Raw genomic sequence first — 24,002 nt, 5'->3', positions numbered from 1 at the left:
AAACTCTGCTGCCTTTAATCTGAGACATCGCTCTACAAAATGTCTGATGGTTGATGGTCAGGAAGAAGAAACACTGGTGCAAACATACACAGCGTGTTTTCACTCCAGAAGGAGAAATAAACACAAAACTGAAGCAAAGAACTTCCTGGTTTTAGTTTAAAGCTCCACATCAACATGAAGATTCAGTTTTAATCTTCATCACTGTCAACATGTCAGTTATCCTCATCAGCTTCTCTTTGGACTGCAGGAACCAGCTGGACTACAAACTCCAACACACAAAGGCCCCAGACCCAGGAAACTGGGCCACAACCATCAGAACCAGGACCGAACCACCAAGCCACCCAGTTCAGCTGGAAAGAGAATAAAGCAGCTCCTTTTTATTTTCCTGTCACCCCTCGTTAAAGTTTTCCAAGTTATCCTGTGAAGGCCACCACACTTCTTCTTCTTCAAAACTCATTTTAAACTTCTGGCTGGAGGACTTCTTGTCTTTCTTCTTCTGTGGTCATTGGCAGGTTGTGAAGCAGCTCCAGACTTGTTTGCAGCCATCTGCTGTGTGAGCAGGAACACAACACCGGCCTGAACATCAGGGAGACAACAGGGAACTCATTTATTCGTGATGTGAAAAATTTATTTAAAAATTGAACATGTTGAGATTTAAACTCTGTCAAAACTCCTTCCTGCTGAATTTTGACTCTAGCACGCCGTGTTTTCTTTTTTATCGCAGTGAAACAGCTCAGAGGAAAAACTGCTGGACTGTTTTTTTGTTTGTTTGTTTGTTTGTTTTGTTCTGGTTGGTGTTTTAATTTGTCACCTTGTGTTTTCCTCTTATTTTACCGTGAATCCATACTGAGGCTTATTCGTCTCATGTCTCTCCACTCCACCAAAAATATGAATAAAATCTGCTTAAGAACAAACTAAGATCAGGACTGTGTGGCTGCGGAGCTAAGAAATATATGACAGCCGGAGAAAAAACACAAATTAGGTGTTCAGGGTCCACTCACAAAAACACACACTGTGTTTAGAATACAAAAATGCTGTCACAATAATTTGTAACTTTCATTTCAGTGGAAGATGTTTTACCTGCGAGCTGCTTTACATTCACACAGCAGGTAAACAATTCACTGAAGGCAACGCTGAACTCAGCCAAAACAGAAACCACCGCGAAGCGCAGCACAGCATAGAAATATCTGTGTGTGTGTGTTACTCTGCTGTCTCTCTGTTGTGCGTTTATTTTGCTCTCTGCAGGAGTGAGGGTGTAGATAGATGAGAGAATTACCTGTGAGCAGTAAAAACTCCCACCTGCCTGCTCTGGAAGGAAACAAACAAAAACCAAAAAACAGAAGAATGATGCAGAAAATAAAGAGACTCCAGGACGATGTGTTGGTGCCTTGCTCAAAGGCTTGAGCTGGCATGGTGAAGGTTAGAGAAGCCGGGAGAGATCAACGTCAACTTCCAGCATCCAGATTTTCTTCACCGGTCTGGGAATCGAACCGGAAACCTTCGAGACCTGGAAGGAAATATCTGGATGGGTTTGGTTTGTTAAGGGATTTTGTGTGTCTTTTATCTGAGCTCAAACATGAAATCCCACCTGTTGGCTCAGGTTTGGACCTGGACCCTCAGACGAAGAGCTCTAAACCTTCCCAGCCATCAGGGAGCCAGAATGTGTTGAAGCCTATGGGAAAATGACCCTACCTCTACCTATTTGATCCAGAGACAAGTTTTAATAAATAATGAGCTTAAACATGAAAAAAACAAACAAAAAAAAACAAAAAAAACAAAAACAAACAACAAATAAACATCCAGCGCTTTAATCAGCTGGATCTTCCAGCTGATGAAGAAAAAGCTGACTGAAGTTTCTCCCTTTTCTGATCAGTTCTGCTCATTAATGATGAAAAATCAGCTAATAATTCTAATCACACAACACTGCTCATGCTGTGTTCTTTATTTGCTGTGTTTGGATGCACAGAGCGGCGGAGGGAGTGACGATTTCTAAAATCCTCCTTTTAGAGGAACACAGACAGCAAAGCAGAAAACACATGTGGGTGTGGCTAACGTGTGAGTGACAGGCTGCACCACCCAATCAGGCTGCAGCACCTTCTCCTGGTTTCAAAACGTCTTTTGGATGTAGAACTTGAAATGACAGAAGGACACGGAGCAGGTTTCTCTTCAGTTTTATTAAATCCACGGTGTCGGCTCACACGTGTGCGAGTTTGGCAACACTTACACATAAAACATCATCTCAGGTCATCTGCTGTCAAATAAGTTAAATCAACAACTTAACTAAAAACTTAAAAAACAATAAATTATAAACAAAGATTGAGCACAGGGCAAGTTACACTTCACAGGTTATAAAAAAAAGGTCAGAGGAAAACTGAACAACATAAACAGAATGTGAGCTCAACACACACACACAGAAATACACATCTCACTTATCTAACACAACGGAGGTCTCCAGCCCCCTCTACTGGTGGAAAAGTGAAAAACCTGCCTTCTTTTGGTAGTCAAGGCACAACACACACAGACACACAACTGTAATGATGTAACCACACAATGTTAAAACATGTTAAGTCCAGTTTGCTCCACAGTCACATACTTTCAACATGACAGGAGTTTTACATCATCTACATTTTTGGTTTCATGGAAAAACACACAGACAGACACACACAAAAGGAAACAGAAGCCTTTAAAAACAGCAGCTTTAGACTCTTTAGACTTTGTCAGCAGGAGTTTAAATGTCTGAACGTTGTACCGGCTGAATTTCTTCATTCGTCCTAAATTGTCCTGTAAAGATATAAAAAAGGTAAAATGTTCTCAGGTTGGAGGTTTTGATGAAACAAAAAACAGCTTCTACCATCAACAGTAAATAGTATAATATAGTTAAATGTCAAATCTAGCTCACATGCTGCTTTTGTCATGATCTATAAGCTCTAGTTACTCTTTGTTTCCTCCTGTGCACCGTTTGTTAAATGTTTGTGTTCTTATCTCTTTTAATGCACCTTCAGAGTTTATTGTCCCCAAATTTTTCCTTGTACAGACAATAAAGGCCATCTTATCTAATCTCATTTCCTTCGTTTCCCTTCATCTAACCTCAAGGACATTTGGTATTTGGGTGTAGAAGTATCATGGTACACTCCTGCTGCTCTGCTCTGTCCTGACATTCAGGCAGATGGGGAAAGTTAAGCTCCAGCTGAGCAGCTCTAGATCCCCCCTCCCCACCCACAGCAGCTGATACAGCACGACCCGACGGGGAAATACTCCGTTTTATGCAGAACGTGATGGTGTGTGATCGGGCCGACGGCGGGAACGTCATCAGCAGCCTTTGGAAAAATGATGTCATCAGGTTGGAAGAGGAAAATGAAAAGGAAAGATGTTTAGGGCGGTTTTGTGGCCAAACGTTCGAGTTCCATTAATCTCTTTTTGGGGACATTTTTTGTAAAGCTGTAGTTCTTTTATTAAAGAAAGACAGTAACATCTTCACTTGAAGTTCTAACCGCTCAAACAATGTGCCAAGTATCATTTAGTGCCAAGCAGCACTTAAAAGCTGCTGTTCTGGAAAAACGAGAGATGAGCTGATCAATTCACAATCAATCCAGCCTAAAAAAAAGTATGATTATTATTTCTGAAAGCTGCAAGAGATGCAAAATTTTAAACATTTAAAAAGTCTTTTTTTTTTGGATGTATTATAATTTTTTACTTTAACTTGTCCCATCCATGGGCTGTTTGAATATTTTGATGATGATCTGGATCTTGGAACATGAAGTTACAGGAGATCAGTACTAAATCCAGAGATCGTGTTTACAGACAGGAACTAAACAAAGCATGGTTTCAAACCGTTAAGTCGTGGACAGAGCGGATACTCAGACCCCCCCCCTTCGTATTCTGACTCCTGAGGAGACACTGAATGTATGCCGGAGATGACGAGTATCCATGGCAACGGCCATCATCAGGTGTCTGTGTACACAGCATTAGGTCGCTGATTTTGTTTCATATCTCAGGTCTGAAGCTTTTTAAGCCAAAAACTTGAAGGAGATGATGATTTTTAGAGCTGACACTGTCACCCTTCAGTTGAGGGGAAGAGCAGATTTACGTCGGCTGATGGGCAAAAAGACTAAACAGAGTAACTGTCTCCTCCCTGCTGACGCTCCTCCACACATCTTACTTCCACTTTCTCTGCAGCTCCTTCACCTCTCCTCTCTCCCTCTCGGGGGCTGGAGACATTTTACATTTACATCACATTACACAGTCTGAGATGATGAGAGCGCTGTGTACCTGTCAGTCCTGATACAGTGCTGCTCCTGCCTCCAGGTGAGGAGGAGGAGACTTCACACACACACAGTATCTCACACGCACGCACCTGTCGGCCCAATTTCACATCAGGCAGATGCGAACACACCAACGCACTCACTTTTTTTTTTTTTTGCTCTGTGTGGTGTTGCTTTTAGTGTGCATACACACACATTCCAGCATGCAGTCCACCACTGAGGATTGCGGGAGATCCAGTTTCTTAGCGTCCAGACTCAGATGAAACCTGCATGGCTTCAAACTTCCAAATTTTCCCGTTTTCTCTTTTTTAAACCATGATCCATAAAACTCTGCGGTCCCACTCAGAGAACATCCCTTTTTCCTTATGATAAAGGGTTAAATTGTCTTCACCCTGCCAAAGTGTCCATGAGCTGCCAGTTCTGGTGCTGCGGCCCTTCATTTTCCTTCCGATGTGACACGTTAACGTGTAAAGGCTAAAGGATTCTGTGAAGCCGAGGCCAGAAATAACCTAAAATACTGTTGGTGTATCCGAAGGTTTTCCTGTCCTCACCGAGACCTGACAACAACAGCACTAATATAGAAATATCCTCCACATTTCTGCTGCACATGCTCCAGCTGCTTGAGCTGGCACCTTTCATGCATCTTTCTGCCATCCTCAGACTGTTGCTTCGTAAAGACAGTTTGGAAAAGAAATAAAGTTAAGGAAAGCTAATCTCCTTCCTTTGTTCACTCATTGGTTTGTACAGTTGTGGCATGGAGGGAAATCTGAAAAATGAAAGCAGTTCACTCAAAGAACTTGGCCTTTTTAGTGCTCACACCGTAGCATTGCATGATTAATACATGATCCAGTGTTTCTGATTTCTGTTGGAAAACTCTTTGATACTGCAAGAAATGTAAATAACTGATGGTCATGATGTAGATACATGAGCTGTGCAAAGCCGGCGCCGCTTCATCCCATACAGCTGTAAACTTCCTGTCAGTAGGGCAGCTAAAAGCCGGGTGCTCCCATCCCCATGGGCATGATCGTGAGGTAGTTGGAGGGCACGTATCCTCTCTGCCCTGCCTTCACCTCCACCAGGCTCCATTCGGAGTTCCCTCGCTTGTCGTGGTTTTCCAGGACACGGACCGCCTCGCCGGCCCGGATGGAGACTTCGTGGTTTCCTCTTGCTGTGAAGTCATAGGCCGCCATCACCTGTAACAGAAGATACAGTCAGACAATCAACTGAGGTTTGGAACAACTATGTCATCCCTCCATCTTTACTATCATCAGTGAGGGAAAACTCAGAAGAATATATCTTCTGTGAAGCAGCCATTTTAACACAACTGAGGCTCAGCTCAGTCAGCATTTGATCTGAATGTTAACGTTGGTGTGCTGGCATGACGACAGTAATTATAATAACACAAACGTCGACTGTCGGAGGGCAACATGCTGATGTCTGGGTGTAACACTGAGCAATTAGCATGTTCAAATATTAATATGTGTAGTTGTACAGAATTGGACAGATATGCAGCATGTTTAAATGTGCACAGTAGTTGTGTTAGAATTGCAAATTCAATATATCTCATCCAGCCTGGATGGTGACAAGCAACAGCTAACGTGCTATATGAGTCCATTTTCAGGGGACGGCTGAGTACAAAATTCATCACACAGGACTTCAGAAAATGGGCAAGCTGGAGAGAGTACATTCACACGGGTACAAATCCAGACGCACACAGACACACTAACGCGGTCATGAATCATTGCATTATTCCCTGAAAAGGTTAGGCCCAGCAGTTATGTCCCATCTCATCGTCACACACACACAGAATGAAGGTTTCCTAATGAGGCCCGTGTTGGTATGACAGAGTGCTCGTGCAGCACTAATAGCTGAGTTTAGCGGCTGCTCTGTGTCATTGTCAAACCCTTCACCTCAGCTCACCCCTCAGCTATGACATTAACAGCGGCCTGATGGTCTATACCAATTAGCATTTAATTAGCATTTTGCTGGACCGAGACAAGGAGAAGAGAAATGTAAAAAAAAAAAAAAAACCCAACTGCAAAGCGTTTTTGACTACAGGCTGTGCAGCAATTCATGCTGCCAGAGCTGGGCGGATATTTGCTGCAGCAAAGTTTCTCCTGGAAACGAAAGGGTGGAGAGAAGAGGGGAGCAGCTGATCAGCACCTCTCTGTGTTAGTGTACTGCCATGACAGCGCGGTCAGGCCATATCTGAGACGGTCTGTATCTACAGACAGCAGACCACAATTTAGATGTAATTTGTCTGCCAGCAGTAACAACACAGTTCTTACAGAGATCTACATTTCATTATCTCAAAAAGTCAAAGGATTATGTGCTGAAAGGCAAAGAAGCTCTTCACAACTGAGTGTGTGGAGACGAACGTGATGAGAAGGGATGATGAAAGCAAACAGTCAAGGGAAGACCTTTAACAAGAATTCAATACTTCTCATTTTTTAACAATACTTCCTGTTTACTTATGACTCTATCCTCAAAGATTTTGTGTTCACCCCATGTGATGTTACCGATTGGTTTGTGAGCTGCCATCTTGAAGCCTAATTTTGAAACCAGCAGAGCTGAGGAGGAGGGAGGGCTCCTGATTGGGTGGTTCGATGTGTCAGTCACACGTCAGCCACACCCCCAATGCACACCAAGCTTTTTGGTGTATTTTCCTCTAAACAAAAACAATTTAATTAACCATCATTAACATCATTTAAAAAATTTAACATGATGTTGCAACAAAGATTTTAAGCTGGAGACTGAGACCATAAACATATTAGGAACATGTTTATTGAAGTGAAGGGGAACCCAGATCTGTTCCAAAGTGATAAAAAAAAATGTTCCTTTTAAAATCAGACTGGCATTTTTATAACTACAGCCTTGAAACTGTTCAGGTTGTCAGGGCTTTGAAATATGATCCAATATTTTTGTTTCAGTGTTTATGTATTTTGAAGCCACTTTGGCTGAGAGATGTGCAGAGACACACAATCACATTTGCACTTTGTTTCAACTACAACTTTGTCACAAATCACAGGGAAAAGTTGCAGTCAAAACAAATATGGCACTTTAATGTCAGAGCTACACCGCCCTGCCTTTAAAGGTTGGCAGCTATGAATCATTTTGATTATCTTCAGCCGGGAACAAAAAAAAAAACAAAAACAAAAAAACAACAAGACTGTCAATCTTTTGATAACCTCTATCTTCTGCTGGGGACAGCGGGGGCTTTGTGTGGATGAAAGCACAGAAATAAGTGAAAAGTATGCAGTTTTCCGATTGATCTGCTCCAGTGAGGATCCAGCCTGAGTTGTTTTGTTTACGTACAGATTCAGGGTCACGAGGCCTGATGTGGGGAGGAGGAGTGTGAGAGGCTCTTTATTAAAAGGTCACTGGAGTAATCACTCACTTTAACAGGCAATGTGGAGACATGTCTGTCTCACACACACGATGCCAAATGCAATCTCACTTCTCACCCGCTCACCTTAATTTCCCTCTCTGTCATGTACACAGCCCGACATAAACCATCACAGATTCATGACTCACAAACCTGTGTGTTGTTAATATAAACCAGTCACCCAGTGAACGAACGCACACGGACACACACTCTATCTCAGCCTGCAGCTCCATAAATTAACTCCCAACCTTTCACACAGTAACCCACTTACAAGGTTAAACAGCTAATTATGGACGTTTCGGTTTTCACACAAATGTGCACACACACACAAATGTGCACACATACACACATATTATATCCCATCTTCTTTTTTTTTTTTTTAACTGATGTACATATAAAGACGCACACACACACACACACACACACACACACACACACACACAGTCTAACACTGAGTTCAGATGATTTAAATTAATAACACGAAGCTGAGGTCTGTGAAACTCTTGCTTCTGAATATTTGAGGCCAATGAAGCACCTGAGCTGCCTGGTCATGAAATGAACACCCAAAAATAATATGACTAACGTCTAATTTAGTCAGTGTCACACTTTACGCTCTGTCATATTCTATTTGACCTGCAAGTGAACCGTTTATGTTCAAGTATTAAAGAGGTACTGTGGTTTTAGGAGGAGCCTGTGTGGTCTGTGTAGACGGAGTAATCACCTGGAAGGAAGGCTGGCTCATGGCTGTCAGCAGCCGGCTCTCTGGGGTGTAGGAGTGTCTCCTGATTCCCGTCGTGTCTTCGGCCAGGTTCAGGTGTGGCGAAGGAGGCGGGTCCTCTGCTGGTTGATGGTAGCGAATCAGCTTTGAGGAGGGAGCATAACCTCTTTTGCCTGCATGCAGCACACAGAGATGATAAAACTTATGTTGTGTGTTGTGTTCTACACAATTATTTGCACTATCTGTCAGGATAATATCGCTTAAGGATTTTCATTTTAATTTTTTTCCATAGTTTACCCTAAACTCTTCATCTGTTACAGCAGGCTGCTGTTAGCAATATCTGACAACAGGAGTTTACAAACTTTATCTACTGGTGACAACTGATATATGCAAGTCAGTTCCATTTCCAGAATATCTGTTACACACAAAACACTGTGATCTGGATGTCACTGTCTGGCAGCTCAACCTTTTTCAAATGCTGCTTGTAATTTTCATCAGATGCTTGTAGTTGTAACAGCAATGAACCACAAAGTGGCAGCAATGAGCCACCTGTGAGAAAAAGCCACATTGGCATTGCAGTATTCTTTATACGTGTTTCAACAAGGTCTTTGGTTTTCTCTTAACTTCTAGACTCTTTCTCCCCATATGCAGAGGAGCAAACGTCCACAAGCCACATTTCTTCCTGTCTGTATGGAAATGTAGATATTACGTGTCATTTCCATGAGAAACTCTCTTATTGTTCACTTCAGTGGTGGTGATCAGGCTTTTAATGCTGCTTCTTCACGAGTCTGATCACGACAGCAATGATACTACGCTAGAAAATAGACCTTGGAATAATCCTATATGTGTGGAGGATCAGTAGATTTATGTAAAAATTCAGGCAAAGACCATCTTGTTGTTAAATATTTGAACTGTTTTCACTACCAGATATTGATTTATACCTCCTGCATCAACCAGCCATCTGCGCTTATCTCCACGGGTGTCACTCTCACTGATGATGGCGACCAGCTCCCCTTTGGATAGGTTCAGGTCCAGGTCCCGGCTGCCCACGATGGACGTTATCACCTGGTAGATCTTGCCAGAGCCGTGCTTATCTGTCAGCTGCTTCAGACGGTGCTGAGAAGATGGGCTCAGGGGCTGAAAAGGCAGAGCAGAAGTGGGAGTAAAACTGATGTATTAAAATTGACAAAGGCAAAAAAGGACAAAGAGGACCTGAGCAGAATGGAAAGTGGTCAATGCTGAACCAAAAGAGCACTGAATGCATCACCGAACAAGTTAAAGCGTGTCAGGCTGGTTTATGAATAATTCATGAATTATGAAATTATGAAAAATCTCATTTAGATGAAGATTACCACCATTTAAAGAGGTCTTTCAAATTTTTTTCATCACTTTGAGGATGTAAAACCTTCACATTTGTACCACACAAGGGCTGTTGTCTTTAGTCATAAAACATGCATGAAAACGGAATCATCTTCCTCAGTGACAAGTTAAAAAAATATTTCAAATATTTCTCACTGAATGTGTGAATGCGACATGATTTAGAAACCTGCAGAACAAGAAGAGGAACATTCACAGCCCTGTTTGCTATTGCAGATTCATGATTATACAGATGACAAAGTTTTATCACAAAGGTGACTCAAAACTTGGCATGACTGTGCAGGTTATTTATGGAGGGTGTCTGGCAGGTTTGAGGAATGTCACCCTGTTCTAGAACGGCTGACAGGTCTCTGAGCGTTAAACCGAGGCAGCAGTGACACACATTTGGGAGATGCTTGCTCATTCAAATTACTTCAAGAACGATTAATAATGACAGAAAGGTCTGGTGGCAAACCTCAGTGCTTCTCAAGAGACGAGATGGTTCAAAGTCCCTGAACTTCATTGTTTTGATTTAAATCAAGTAGGCGTTTCCTGTTGTATTTTGAAACTGGGAGATAAAGTTATAGTCCTGTGGTGGAGCAGCTCAGGTTTCTCGTGCACCCATTGTGTTATGTGAAAAAGTAAACTGGACTGAGCTCAGAAGACCAACGACACAAAACACCTGTGTTTCATTTTCTCTGCTGGAGAGTTGAAAAAGTAAAATAATGAAGTGAAAAGTCACAAGTCGCTCTCCAGTGATGTTGGTAAAGAGCTTATCAGAGCACAATGTAACACAACAGCACCACTTTGACACCAACCTGGACAACAGGTGCATTGAGTGTGTCCTGAACACCTCGACACAGAGCCTCCAGCCTCCTCGCCCCTTCCAACACCGAAGTCTCTGCCCACTGCCAAAATGCACCAGGGCTGAGAGAGCTGTGAGGAAGCTGAAAAAACAAACAAACAAACAAACACACATTTATGAATGCACGACACGCTGATGTTAACCTGGTATTAAAACTGTTCTCCTCCATTCTCTCTCTCTCAGTGGACGAGGTACCAGGATCATCTACCTGTTGGGCAAAGCTCTGAAAAAGCTGTTCCATGTCTGAAGCCAGGTCTTTGTGGAGGCAGCTGAACGTACCCAACATGCTCCAGATCATCTGCAGAGCTATACCGTTGAATCGAGGAAGTTCGTTAAGGAGCAGAGTGTTGATTGTCCTTGAGGAGGAAAAGGGAAGAAGAGAGGAGAGATTCACATGGGAACTGAAGGGACAGAGACAAACAACAAAACAGAAACTACTTCAACATCACTGCAAAAGACTTGGTCGGATTAGAGCACGATAAAACCTTTCATTAGTTTTCCTCTCCCAGCTCAAAATCAGTTTTAACATCATGTCCAAAGGGTGTAATTGTGTAGATGGAGATAGTGTGTGGTTTTATAATGACTGTGATTTAGTTGTTACACCAAAACTTTCACATGCACTGAAGCCTTAGTTAAGTCTCGCACACGTAATACATACTGTTAGCGTGTGTTGGATTGTGTGGTTTGCTCATTATTTGTGTTGTGACAAGACATAGTGTGGTAAATTACTAGTTACTATGTATGTTTGACTTCTCACTAATCATTTTGTATCTGTTTTCATTTGTTTTTGGCTTTAGGCCAAAAATTTTTTTATTGCAATTGGTATGAACGTAGGTGATTAGTAGGGGTGGGAATCTTTTACTATCTCACGATTCGATTCATAATGATTTCTGCTTCAATCTGTAGGCGTGCAAAGGATCCTCATGATCTACTCCAGTCTGACAGAATGACAAATGGAGACATTCAAGTGTCTTTTTCACATTTACGTTTTAAACATTTATCCATGCTTACATGGAAGTGTTGCATAAAAGCAATATCTTATATGATATAACAAAAATGAAAGTGTCTCTTTATAACAATAATAATGAAAAATAGTGCAGTTAAACATGGGTTCCTCATTTAGCAAACCTTGCACACTGAAGTTCATGTCAAGCTCGGTATTCCCGGGCATTCAGTAAATAGGGCCCTATAAAATCTGCCATCACAAACTGAATTCATTATGGACACAGAATAACACGGAATCGGCCGACATTTTACATTTTACAACGTCCCCCCCCCCCCCCCCCCCAAGAATGAAAAGGAACATATCTGTTGGGAAATAGTGATTAATGCTGCCGGCCCACAATAAGAAGGATGTGGTTTGATTCCCAGTGTGGGCACCTGGGCTACAGCAAGGAACGGCTCCTAGACTGACCGGGCTCCCTACCTGTACGTGTTGGCCACAGATTGTTCGTCATAGCTCAGATTAGATTTGGCCTCTATCACTTCATAGTCCAGCAGCTTGTCCAGTCGCTTCCTGATCAGGTTCCTTGGGCCCACCAGTAGGTCACGGAGTGAACATAGTGGCTTGTGGATTAACGTCCTCATCCTCTTTTCCTGGATGAAGTTGTGGACAAAGAAACAGTCATTAGAACAACTTCAGAAAGGCTGGAGTCACACACTTCTTTCCCTGAAGCTATGAGACAGAAAAAAAAGACTCACAAATGTGGGAAGGATCCACTGTCTCAGAGCTGTGGTGATCTCCTTGTAGCAGATAGGGGCCTTTTCTCCATCCATATCGAAGTCAAACTCCTCTGTTTTGCAGGCCAAGAACCCCTACAGACGAAAAAAAAAAAAAGGAGGCTGCAGTCAAACTATGTATCTGACTTCTCTCAGAAAAATATTATGGGACAAATTAGTTGTCACATATAGATCTGAGGTTATTATAGATGTTGCTTTGTGAATATACAGTGAAGAAAACAGTCAATATTTCCAACAGGAGAAAAAAAAAGCTGTCTGGGCTCAAATGACTCAGCTTCTATTAGCAAGAAAATGTGAGGAAGTTGAGGGCTCCAGGCCTGATTCCTGCTGCTTTTTCCACAGTAGAATGTACACAGAAACTCATGCATTTGACCTCAGGACTTGAGGGTTTGAGTTTACACAGTATGACTCATAAAACCCCAAGTGTGACAAGAGGTTCAAAAATAAGTGTTCAGTCATGTTCAAGTTCTCCGTCTGACCAGAGAGACGGAAGAAGAAACAAACAAGCACAATAAACAAACCGTAAGTACATCATGCCTGAAAAAAGCAGGACATTTTCTGTCTGTCTTTAGTTAGTTTGTGACCTCAGTGATAACACTTAAAAGTCGTGTGCAGTGTGAATGAAAACAAAGATAACATACTGTATTACATCCACAGTTTCCTGTTGCCAATCTGTGTGAATGCGCCTTGCGGACAGGTTTATAGTGACTGACAAGGGCATATTTACTATTTACTCAACTGCAATGACAGACATAATGTCCCTTCTCGTTGGTCTCCTGACAAAGCTAATATGTCTTCCGTGCACTTTGTTGGTCTGCATCTAGTTCCACACTACTATATAAACTCTGCTCAAATATTCAAATGTCATAACATTTGCCATCCCACATCGATTTTTCGTCATACGTCTCATAATTTCAGAAACATTAAGCATTTATTTTCAATGATGTTGATGATGCAGATGCAGATGTTTTTTCATTTAATATTCAACCATTTATCCATCAGGGTTGTGGGGTATGCTGAAGCTAATCCCACCCTGACTGCATATGTTTCATAAAATTAATTTAGAAATTTAAACAGCTTTAACACCCATGTCTGATTAATCTTTTTCTTTTCCTATCAACTGTAACATGTTGAATTTCACATATTATCCCTGGGTTAACAGAACCTCAGACATTTGGAGCTTACCTGTAGGTGGTGCAGGTATGTCTCCACGTTCTCAAGGAGCTCCAGGATCCCGTGCTCCAGAACATAAAAGAAGCCTTCCAGGGTGTCAAACTCCTCATCGACCAGCTGCAGCAGAAATCACAGGGAGACATATAAGTGTTGTGCCTGATGCTGTGTGTCAGGACTGATTTGTTGAACACTAACATGAAATCACCATCCAGATTTATCTTTTCTCTACTGTAGAGTCTAATAAGACGGAGAAACACATTCATGATAGCATACAGTCAAATCAGCTAAAATGGAACATAAACTGCAGCATGAACAAAGCTGCTGTCAGAGGCATGATCACAGCAGTTGTTGAATGAGCCAGATCAGCACCTGTGAGATAATGTCACACTGTTTTAGAACCTGTGGTTTTAAACAGTTGTTGTTATTACCTGTAGCACGCATTAGTCACTGTAAAACACCAATTAATCTGTGTGTTCTGTCAACATGTTTTTTTAGAAACATTGTCCTTCAGGCTTTGCTGCTTTTTAAGTACACAGTGCTTCATGATTAGAAATACACACATCACAACATTACCTGTAGAGCTTTGTTTTCCAGTACAAGTTAAACCCTCAACAGCAGATAATGGCTTTAAATGTCAAATAAATGGAAAGCTTTTGAAAACTTCAAGGTCAGATCTTTTTCCAGCCTGGGCCTATCTCTCCAGGCTGCAACCTATATTTAAGAGATGTGAAAAGATCAAAGGATAAAAAAGGGGAAAGTAAAAATCGAAATGAAACTGCAGGTGATGCACAAGGATGCTCATGAATGTGAACTCCTGGGTCAGACCTCAGCACAGCACAGCAGACCAGAGTAAGAAGCAGGCTTGATAACAGGTGTGTGTTTTCTCTGCAGGTTAAACATTAACTGCAGAGCCACAGCTATGGGGAGTGTGTGTACTGCGGGGGCTATTTATGGCTCAGAGGATCAGAAAAGTTCAGGTTATACTGTTACTGCTGGTGTACTGTGTCCTGAAGTGCCTCGTGTGATGTGTTGCTTCATTTATTGTCCCCTCATTGCCAACTTTTAACAATTGAAGGTGGTGATTGGTTGGTGTCAGTGACAGCCCAGCGTCCTGGAGCCCAGAGGTTGTTTTACTAGACCATAGCTATTAAACTTTTCAAACCTTATGTGCTATTCCTGTCTCATGTTTGAGTTGCTGGCTGAGCCTCGCCGTCTTCTTGGCGATGCTGTGAGAGTTTAGACGGATGATCTTGTCCTTGATGGTCAGAGTTTCTGTCTTCTTGTACTTGTCAGCTATGAAACACAAGAAATAATTACAGAAATAACTGAAATCAAGCACATCTGATCACAACAAAAAAACTGAACAAGAACTGAAAAGTTTTGACTCAACATGGTCTCACCAACTTCTCTGAAGCGTTTGTACTCGTTGATGCCACAGTTTAAGGCAATAGAGGTGTGAGCGGTCTGCTCAAGAAGCGTATAAGCTGGGTTAGCTCGGTCAGTGTGTTTCTGGATGGTCTGCAGGAGGAGGGGGTAGCGGGCGATCCGCTGAACTGGCATCACCAGGAAGAAACTCAGTGAAGTGGCATTTACTTCAGGCCTGGTGATATGGAGACAGACATAACTTCACCACTGAAAGCAACAACATGCCTAAACATTTTAGGTTCTTTCCAGTGCTTAAGGAACAGAAAACAATGAACACCCACGCTGAGGTCTTGATGATTCTGACAATCTCGTTCCAGAGACTCTCCTTCTGTTTGTAGCTGTTCTCCACCACTGTTACATGGTTGTAGTTCGCCAAGTATTCCTTATAGGCCGCTTCAATGTCTGAGGACAAGCTGAGGAATGAATTACCTGTGAGGAAGGAAAAATGTATTCATACATATCATATACAGATTGATAACAACACAGAGCTATTGTCCAACTGAATTTCTCTTTTTTGATTTGAAGTGTTGAAACACAACAAAGATAAATAATAATAGTAAAGAATGTATCCTGCATTTGAATAATCTAAGAAGAAGTGTTCATTTTGCAGTTTAATGTGAAGAAAAGTTGTTGCCTTACAGAGTGTCTCCAGGAAGAGAGGATCTCCGGGCCGAACCTGCTTCTGGTCCAACAGGCTGAGCAGTCGACTGGACACGTCGATCACGTCCTCAATGTAGAGAAACATGCTGTCCAGGTTGGCGAGAGGAGGCTGAGAGAGAGCAGGGACAGATAGGCAGAGAAAAACTTTAATTTTAACAGAAAACAAAAAACGAACTGAACATCACTGTTACTGTTACTTCGTTCTATTCTATTATATACATACGTGTGCTTGTGCGTGAATGAAAAATAAATGCACATGCCGAAAAAGATCCATTTTGTTTTGCTCATTTCCATTCTAATGAGAGAACAGTGGGAAGACGAACTGGAGACAGTCTGCACATTGCTCCGGAAAACAAACCAGCAACTTTCCAGCCACACAATAGTGTCATTCATCTAAATGTATTCTGTTTCTCTGTCCATCCCTCCTTTATTCTGATGCCTCCGTCTGTCTGTTTCCAGCTGCCTATTGACATTTATCGTTTCTCTTTTTGTTGCCCTTTGCACCTTTCCCATCCCACCCATCCAAATGCATCTATTGATTTTGAAAACACGCAACATGCTTTTTATGCCTTTTTTTTTTTTTAATCTACCAGCTTCTCTCACTGCCTTGGAGGTGAAAAAACTTGCGGACCAGTCTGTGGTTAATAATCTGCTACATCAGCTGAATGCCCTCCCCTGTCAACCAGCTGCCTGCTGAGGATGGTCTGGACAAGCTCCAAGGATGAGACAGGCATTCATTCATCTTCTACCACTTATCCATTACTAGGTCACAGGGGGTGTTAGAGCCAATCCTGGCTCACATTGGGCAAGGGCAGGGTCACCCTGGACAGGTTGCCAGTTCAGCACAGGGCCAACACACAAGACAGATAAGAGACCAACAACCTATGAACAATTTAGAGTCACCAATTAACCTAAACATGATGTCTTTGGACGGTGGGAGTAAACCCATGTAGGCACGGGGAGAACATCTAGACTCTGCACTCCCCAGTCTGGGAAGCGAACCTGCAACCTTCTTTGTTGTGAGCCAACAGCACTAACCACTATGCCACCGTGCTGTCCATGGATGAGTGAGGCATCATAACGAAATTTAATCAAGCTATTCCTCCTCTCTATATCTTCTTTTGCTTTCTTCTCTCTCATCAGGTATCACAATTCCACCGCTCAGCCCATAAAAACCTTATTTCATTACCATACCCATAATAAATGATTATTGAACTGTCATAAGCAATGCTTAGGCTGCAATAAAACAATAATTATAATAAACTACCAAGCGGCCTCTGCATGCAGTATCAGTGCCTCTGGACGCTGCTGTGCTGACTCAGCATGTAGTGACAAACAATCAAAACAAACAAAATACACATTAGCTAGGGGTCATCACTGTAAGTAACAACACTGGACTGGAACAAAAATTAAATCACAAGTTGAATGTTTTAACGTTTGGTCACATAAGACTGAACTTGCATGTGTTCGGATGTAAGTGTATTTGAAATGAATTTATCATATAGTCCCATGTATCTGCACCTTGGGGCTCTAAAACACGAACAAACAAGCCTACAGAAGGCTTCAGTCACGTGCCTTTGTCAAGGGCTATGTGATGGTACTGGAGTGATGAGTATGAGTAGTTCTGGAGCTTCATCTATCAATAATTTTCCTGATTAAATCAATCTCTCATGAAAAGTTAAAAAAAAAAGAAGTAGCAAAACATTTTAATTGTGATAATGATTAATAATGATTCTGCAGCATTTTCAAAAAGACAAACTCATATGTTTGGTCGATTAAACAATTAGTTGAACCACAAGAAAACTGACTTGAAAAAAGCTGATTCATCATACCTAACTAGCTATTAATTTGGTTCTGAAGCATAAATAGTTTGGCAGACAGCATCACATAAAGAACATGGTCAACAGAGTTTACACACCTGTAGTTTCTGGAGGTTACTCCTGATGGTCACAGTACTAACTTGCAGCAGTCGAAGATAATTCCTCTCAGACTGGACCAGCTCCTCGATGGCCAGCAGCTGCCTTTGGGCCTCCCTCTCTTTAGCTGCTGCTGCTTCCTCTTCAGACTTCTTTCTGGCCTCTTCAGCCTCCTGTGCGAGCCTCTCCTCTGACACTGAACTCTCCTCTGAGAAACTATCCTGTGAGGACAGCCTGGAGATCACAGTTGGGACATCGGACATCAGTTTGGAGGTCTCAGCTGGTGCTTCAACAAACACAGACGCATCCAAGTCCTCCTCGGCACTGAGCGTCTCCTCTCCAAGATCATTTATGTCCGTGGTTGCATCGATCCGCAGCTTCACTTTCATTGGATCGTTCTTGATGGCCTTCTTTACAGCTCCAAGTGAAGAAGGTGCAGAGGAGGCTGGTTTAGGGAGTGGCAATGTGAAGGAGGAAGGCTGAGGCCTCCGGGGCACCTCCATGGTGAAAATCACTGTCAGACAAAAGAAACATTGTTTAGACAGTGATGATATGTTAACAGATCAAACAAAAGTCTGATCATAACAAACAGCACCCACTGCCTAATCTATAGTAAGCTAGTTCTTTATATTTTAAAGTCTAAAATTCTGCCACTGAAGTCACCTTCTGAGTGATTGATGATATAACAAGAGCCGACATCCTCTGTCTGCTTGTCTGTCTTCTACAGTAACATAGCTGTCATATAAGACAGAAAACTTAACATGACCATGCTAAATCTGTCAGTTTCTCCTACAAGGCCATGGAACAAATGTAAGCATGGTGGAAGAATGATGTAAGTTTACTTAGTCTAACACGACTGCTTTATTTTATAACATAAGCAACCTCCACTTTTAAGGTCCTTTTACAACATCTATGTGGTATTGCATGATTTGTGACTCCATTGTCGACCCTTTACCACTAAGACAAGGGTTACTGAGAGTCCTGGATAAATCTTCCATACAAAACTCCCACAACTTAAATGAAGATAACATCACATTCCTGAGTTTGATTCAGTGTCTCTTTGTTGGAGGAAAAGGGCATAAACACCACAGCAGTGAGTCTGTTCGGTAAGAAGAGTTAAAAAAAGAGAAACATGCAAGTAGCATCACCTCTGGTTGTATCCATACTAATTTACAACAATTTCAACCAGCACACACCAGACGCACCAGCTTTGCATGTGTATGTCTATGTGTGCGCAGTAAACAACAGAGCCATGTTCAACCCACCAGGAGACTGGAAGCTGCTTACAGAGCCCCTAATGCTACCACCAGTGAGAAATTTAGCCATTACATGGGTGAACTGAACAGCCATGTGGGGCTTTTAAAGGACAGACCCCATTCACAGCACAGCCAACATCAGCAACAGTTTTCTTGTTCCATGCATCGTAGTCCTCATCCTGTATCTGTAACATGTTGCACCAGTGCATGCTGCTGGCCTTTCAGTATTGTTTGAATCCTTCTGTTCCTATATATGCCACTACCCAGGGGATAATGTCAAGATTTTCTATTCCCATTTAAATCAATATAATATTTTTTTATATTTGATTTCATTAAAAATGAACTGAGTTGCCAGTGTATTAGGTACACCTAGCTAAAAGTTTTGCTGTGGAAGTCTGCACAAATTCCAGAATGTTCATAATGGTCATAAATGTTCAAATGTTCAGTTTCATTATGGTCACATGCTGATAAAACTTTATATTAAAGTTTTGCAGAGAATAAATTGAGAGGTTAATATTTTTCACATCATAAGCAAATGTTAATAAAGCTGTAGGAAGACTTTGTTAGACATAAGACTGAATTAGTTAATCTTTTTCCTAACAAACCTGGAAACAGCGTAAATGAAAATGTTTTTACATGTCTGAAATATTCCTCATTCTTATTATTATACTCTGAAGGGCTACACTAGTTGTGTTGCCTTTTTTCAGATGTTAAATTATCACCAAGTTACTACGAAAACTGGTTGTTATTGTTGCTGTTCATTTTCATTTAATCCTACCTCAGATTTATCTTTTCCCTCCAATGAAGGATTTAGGGGTTGACAGCATATGGTGACCCAGACGTGAGGATAACTGAGATCAGAAAAGGGCCCACTAGCTGGACTGTGGATTTAACAATTGAATACTAATTATTTTGTCGTTGTTGTAAACTGCTTTGTTTATGCAAGTGTCCTTATAGGCTGGTGAGGTAAGAGTTATAAGATATATTAGGTACGTTTTATTGGTACAGTTCGAGAAATTCACATGCTCAACATATAATTTCTCTCAGCAAACACACTACAAGACGTTTGATCATGAATGAGAAAAAGTTTTGTTTTTTCATCCAAAAGTTTGGCATTGTTCCAGATAACAAAATCTATGACCTAAAAGACAAACCTGAACCACAACAAACTGACCACTATCTGTACAACAAGACATGTTAGACTGACTTTAAAATATCATAAAAAATAGAACAAGAACAACTTTACATGAGATCAGGCTGTTACCTTGTGCAGAATCCCTGATTCAACTGCAGTGCAGCTCGCTCTCTCGCCTCTTGCTGTGCTCTGTCCTGACTGAAGCAGAAATCTGCTGCAGAGACACCGCTGCATGGAAAACAGACACACACACGCTGCTGTAACTTTCTCCAGTGACTCACACACAGCAGGCTGCTGCTGGACCTCATGTGGCACGAGTGCCCAAGTGTGTATTCACAAGTATGTGTGTGAGAGGAAAACAGTGTATGACTATGCGAGGAAAGGGGGGATGGGAGCGGAAAGGAGGGTGGGCTGGCTGTTTGGTGGAGGAAAACAGGGGAGGGGTGGGCATGCACACATGCGCACACACACGCGCGCACACACACACGCACACACTCAGCTGAATAAGCTGATTGACTGCAGCAGCTGGTGGGAAAAGGAAATGGTGCTCACCCAGGCACAGGCCAATTGGCTGACAAGTCTTCCTAGTGCAAAGAAGGACCAACCAGTCGACACCTTGAGAGGCCTCATGAAACAGAAGACGGACCAATGAAGATAGGCTGTTGAAGTGATTGAAGTTTTCCTCTCACAGGGAACAAAAGCACAGCAGGAAGTACCATCCTCTTCCAATTGAAAAGGGATTGTCCGGTCTTTCTGAAAGGAGGCAACAACAAGTAATTTAGAACTGCTTTCTGTGGATATTTTTCATCTGGATTTAAAAAGGTTCATGCAGGTTGAGTCTAAAGTTTATTTCAAACTAACAAACAACAAACAAACAATTAAACTGTGCTCCCACTGAGCAGAAACTGGTGGCATTTATCTAAATGAAAGTCAAGAGGAGTGGACTAAATGTAAATCTAGAGTATAACTTCTCTTCCAACCTCAACCAAAATCCAGCAAGCAGCGGTGCTTACAAATCTTTCTTTTTATATTCTGGTTTAATTTTTACATCCCTCCTCCAAAACATTAGTGAACCCAAAATACAGACTCAGATGGCCTCCTTGGTATGTGCCTTTGACAATAATAAGAATATGATGTTAGCATGAGTGTGACCTCAAGCACAGAAGGAATTCATTGTTGTGAGACTTGATGAATCTGGAATGACGGAGGCAGCAAATAATCTGATTCATCAGGGAGGAATGCTGCAGGGCTAGATGCCTGTCTCAGCTGACTTATGATCATTTTATAAGAACTTCAGGTGTCTTGCAGCAGAATGAGGGTTTACAAAGTCACATTACACTTTTCCCGGTGCTAAAACCTGCCTTTCGAGAAAGAACAGCTGCATTCATATAGAGCAAAGATTTGTTGTTGTTATTGAAATCATTACTTAGGCCAGTAAACAAGATAATATTCTATGATTACAGATATCTTTGTATTGGAGAATCAGTGCCAAAATGGTTTGTGGTAGTTGTGAAACAGTATAATGTCATCCAACACAGAGAGATACACTGACCATGAACCCTCACCAGCTGGAGTCCATCCAATGTCCTTTGCTGCATGTTGATCCCCTATCTCTCCAGGAAATCAAAGACTGATTTAGATACAGAAAGTTGTGAAAGATTTATCATACTTAATTAAATCTTAGGTGCTTTTTGTTTTGACTAAAGTGGTGATATAGTTTGATTGTAAAACTTCCTAAAAAACAAACAAAAAAACAAGGACAATTTTATTAAATTTGGCCTTTTTCTGGGTGGAACATCAGAAAAACCTGATATGTTATTTCAGCTGAATTAGCTGGACAACATGGGGGCTCTATTCTATAACTGAGTGCAGCTGTATAAATCATGTTAAACACATGCAGTGCCAAGCAGTTGTTGTAGAGAGAGTTGGCGACTTAGTAAGAAATCTAAATGTAGAGGTATAATTACTGTAATTGTAAGGTTGGACCAGTCTCTGGCTGTGGCCCATGGGACTTCAGATTAAGACGCAGCTCAGCCTTGGAGGTATGTTCAAAATAGGCTGTGAAATCACAAATTCTGATATCAGATACGCCGAATGGATGAACCTCTGGAAATCAGTGGTACAAAATGGTGAAAAGATCAAGATGACCTGTCACGGACTGACTCCTCTTTGGCAACATTTAAATCCAGTATCACAACAGTCATGATACTGTCATTTGCTGACCGACAGTTTAAAGTCTACCCATATTAAGATAACTCCTGCTGAGGGCTAAAAAAAAAAAAAAAACAAGCAGTTGACATCATATCTGGAAATTAAAGCGGTGATGACTGCATCCTGTCAGCAGTGAGCAAAGAATGATCTCTGATTGACTGTGTGTGACAGCCATTTTTAAAGTGTAATTGTTTTTTTATGTTGTATGTCATATTGATCCACAAAGTACTGCTACTGCTGATTTCAAGCTTTATGTTATGGGGACCAAAAAGAATGAGAAATGTTTGGCTTCCAACTAAGCATTGATTTCACACAAGGAGGTTACATGAGAAACAGTCATCAGAACTCCTGTGACTCTCTACTGTCTGAAACGACAGGCTTTCCAGTTTTCATGTTTGTCTTTCTGCATTGCACATACTGTGAAGGCAATGCAGGTCAAGTTAAACTAATGATGTTAATAAGTTGTAGTATTTCCCACATGCCTTTGAGTTCATTGGCCAGTGAAGTTCCACGAAGGACTGCAGAAGATGCAGAAGAGGCAGAGGAGGAGGCAAACATCCTGGAGGTCATCGTCTTCGCCTCTTAATTACAGGACAAATGAGGAAAACAATTTCAGATAGACTAAACACTGTCTTGCACAGCAGTCTTGTTTGTCTCTTACTGGAGTCAACAACCAGCCAGTTTGACCTTCCTATCTGCCACATTTACTGCAGGAAGTCTGACCTAAAGAGCAGCTGAGCCTTCATCAAGTAGGTGTGTGTGTGTGTGTGTGTGACTGAAAAACAAACAGACTGAAAAACACACGGCAGCTGTTTATTACACACATTTAGACTTAATCTCTCTACTAGGTTTATTTTTTAATTCGGTACTATTTAGGAAATGTATGTTATTAAATCTTCAGCCATCAACACCTCATATATTAGCATGCTGTTATCTTTAATGTAAATAAAATGACAGCATCGAGCAAAGCCAGTGAAGACGACAGGCGGATTTATTCTGTCTTTTCCGCCATTTTATTATTTTTGATTTTTTTGTTTTTTATCCTAAATGCTTCTTCGACATGTCTGTCTGTTTGTTGTTTCTTTTTTTTTTCTATCCAACCGAAACGTCGTTAGCCTTAACGGTCGCTGATAAAACAACAAAAAGGTGGAAAAAAAAAAACACAACAGCGTTTTTTTTTTTTAGCTTTTTAAAAGCTGCCGCGTGTTCAGGTAGATACTACCGATAGCTATAGTGACAATATAGATAATAAATCGTTACCTTTCCGTCCCGCCGAGCCGCCTCCTGCCGCCGGTGTCCGGACATTTAAACTCCCGTTCACCTGTTGGCACTCGGTAGACGTCATCACGTCCGTGACGTCACGACGTCCGCCCCGCACTTTACACAATAAGAGCCACGCGGAAGTAGGATATTTTCAGACTAAAAGCCGAAAACCCTGCTGAGACCCAGGAAAGAAAAAATAAACAAACAAACAAAACACACGTGTTTTAATTTTTGGCTTTTTGAGGATAAATTAAGTGTGTGTGTTCGAAATCTCTGCACAACTGTGTATTAGTGGAATCAAGCAAAAACTAATGTGCGCCACAGCGGACGAAAATGATTTGGGGTCCCAAGAGGATATGGTAATTAGAAAATGGCAAAACTAATAACAATTTAAAAAGCTTTATTTGTATATATTTGCAAACATATAGTTTAAAATTTGTTTAAACTCGTAATGGTGGGACATCATAAAGTTTATAATAAATTAATTCGTGTATACTGAGATGTAATCAGACTGATTACATCTCACAGCAGAGATGATCAACATCCTATCAGTTATAGTAATACATTTTAGATTCTTTAGATCAAACCTCAGGACATTTTCATTGAGTTTTTATCAACATAAAAGGCTGTTTTGTAT

At 41.4% G+C, this 24,002-nt stretch overlaps 1 protein-coding gene across 5 annotated transcripts; it reads right to left on the bottom strand.

The window, feature by feature from the left end:
• Window positions 1-2,155: 2,155 nt before the first annotated feature.
• Window positions 2,156-23,397, bottom strand: arhgef37 (Rho guanine nucleotide exchange factor (GEF) 37). Of its 5 annotated transcripts, none has more exons than XR_003841183.1 (18): window positions 23,363-23,397; window positions 21,444-22,683; window positions 20,444-20,644; window positions 20,021-20,119; window positions 17,503-18,014; window positions 15,564-15,693; window positions 15,206-15,353; window positions 14,900-15,099; window positions 14,662-14,792; window positions 13,512-13,616; window positions 12,288-12,401; window positions 12,013-12,182; window positions 10,795-10,942; window positions 10,540-10,668; window positions 9,307-9,502; window positions 8,369-8,538; window positions 2,852-5,455; window positions 2,156-2,752 (listed from the first exon to the last, which is right to left on the bottom strand). XR_003841183.1 is itself a non-coding variant. In XM_029513119.1 (16 exons), exons 4-16 carry the CDS (start codon window positions 18,001-18,003, stop codon window positions 5,252-5,254), a joined length of 2,346 nt encoding a protein of 781 aa, XP_029368979.1. In that variant the 5' UTR covers window positions 18,004-18,014; window positions 20,021-20,119; window positions 20,444-20,644; window positions 21,444-22,747; the 3' UTR covers window positions 2,156-5,251. The 5 variants fall into 5 exon arrangements, 1 of the variants encoding a protein (XP_029368979.1); XR_003841184.1 differs by lacking the exon at window positions 23,363-23,397 and adding an exon at window positions 22,764-22,821; XR_003841185.1 differs by lacking the exon at window positions 23,363-23,397 and having other exon boundaries at window positions 21,444-21,504; window positions 21,859-22,747.
• Window positions 23,398-24,002: the final 605 nt, after the last annotated feature.

This window comes from Echeneis naucrates, chromosome 10 (genome assembly GCF_900963305.1).
Source record: "Echeneis naucrates chromosome 10, fEcheNa1.1, whole genome shotgun sequence".
NCBI classification, from domain to species: domain Eukaryota; kingdom Metazoa; phylum Chordata; class Actinopteri; order Carangiformes; family Echeneidae; genus Echeneis; species Echeneis naucrates.
Note: the sequence above shows the minus strand (reverse complement) of the source record. Positions and strands in the feature narration are given on the sequence as shown.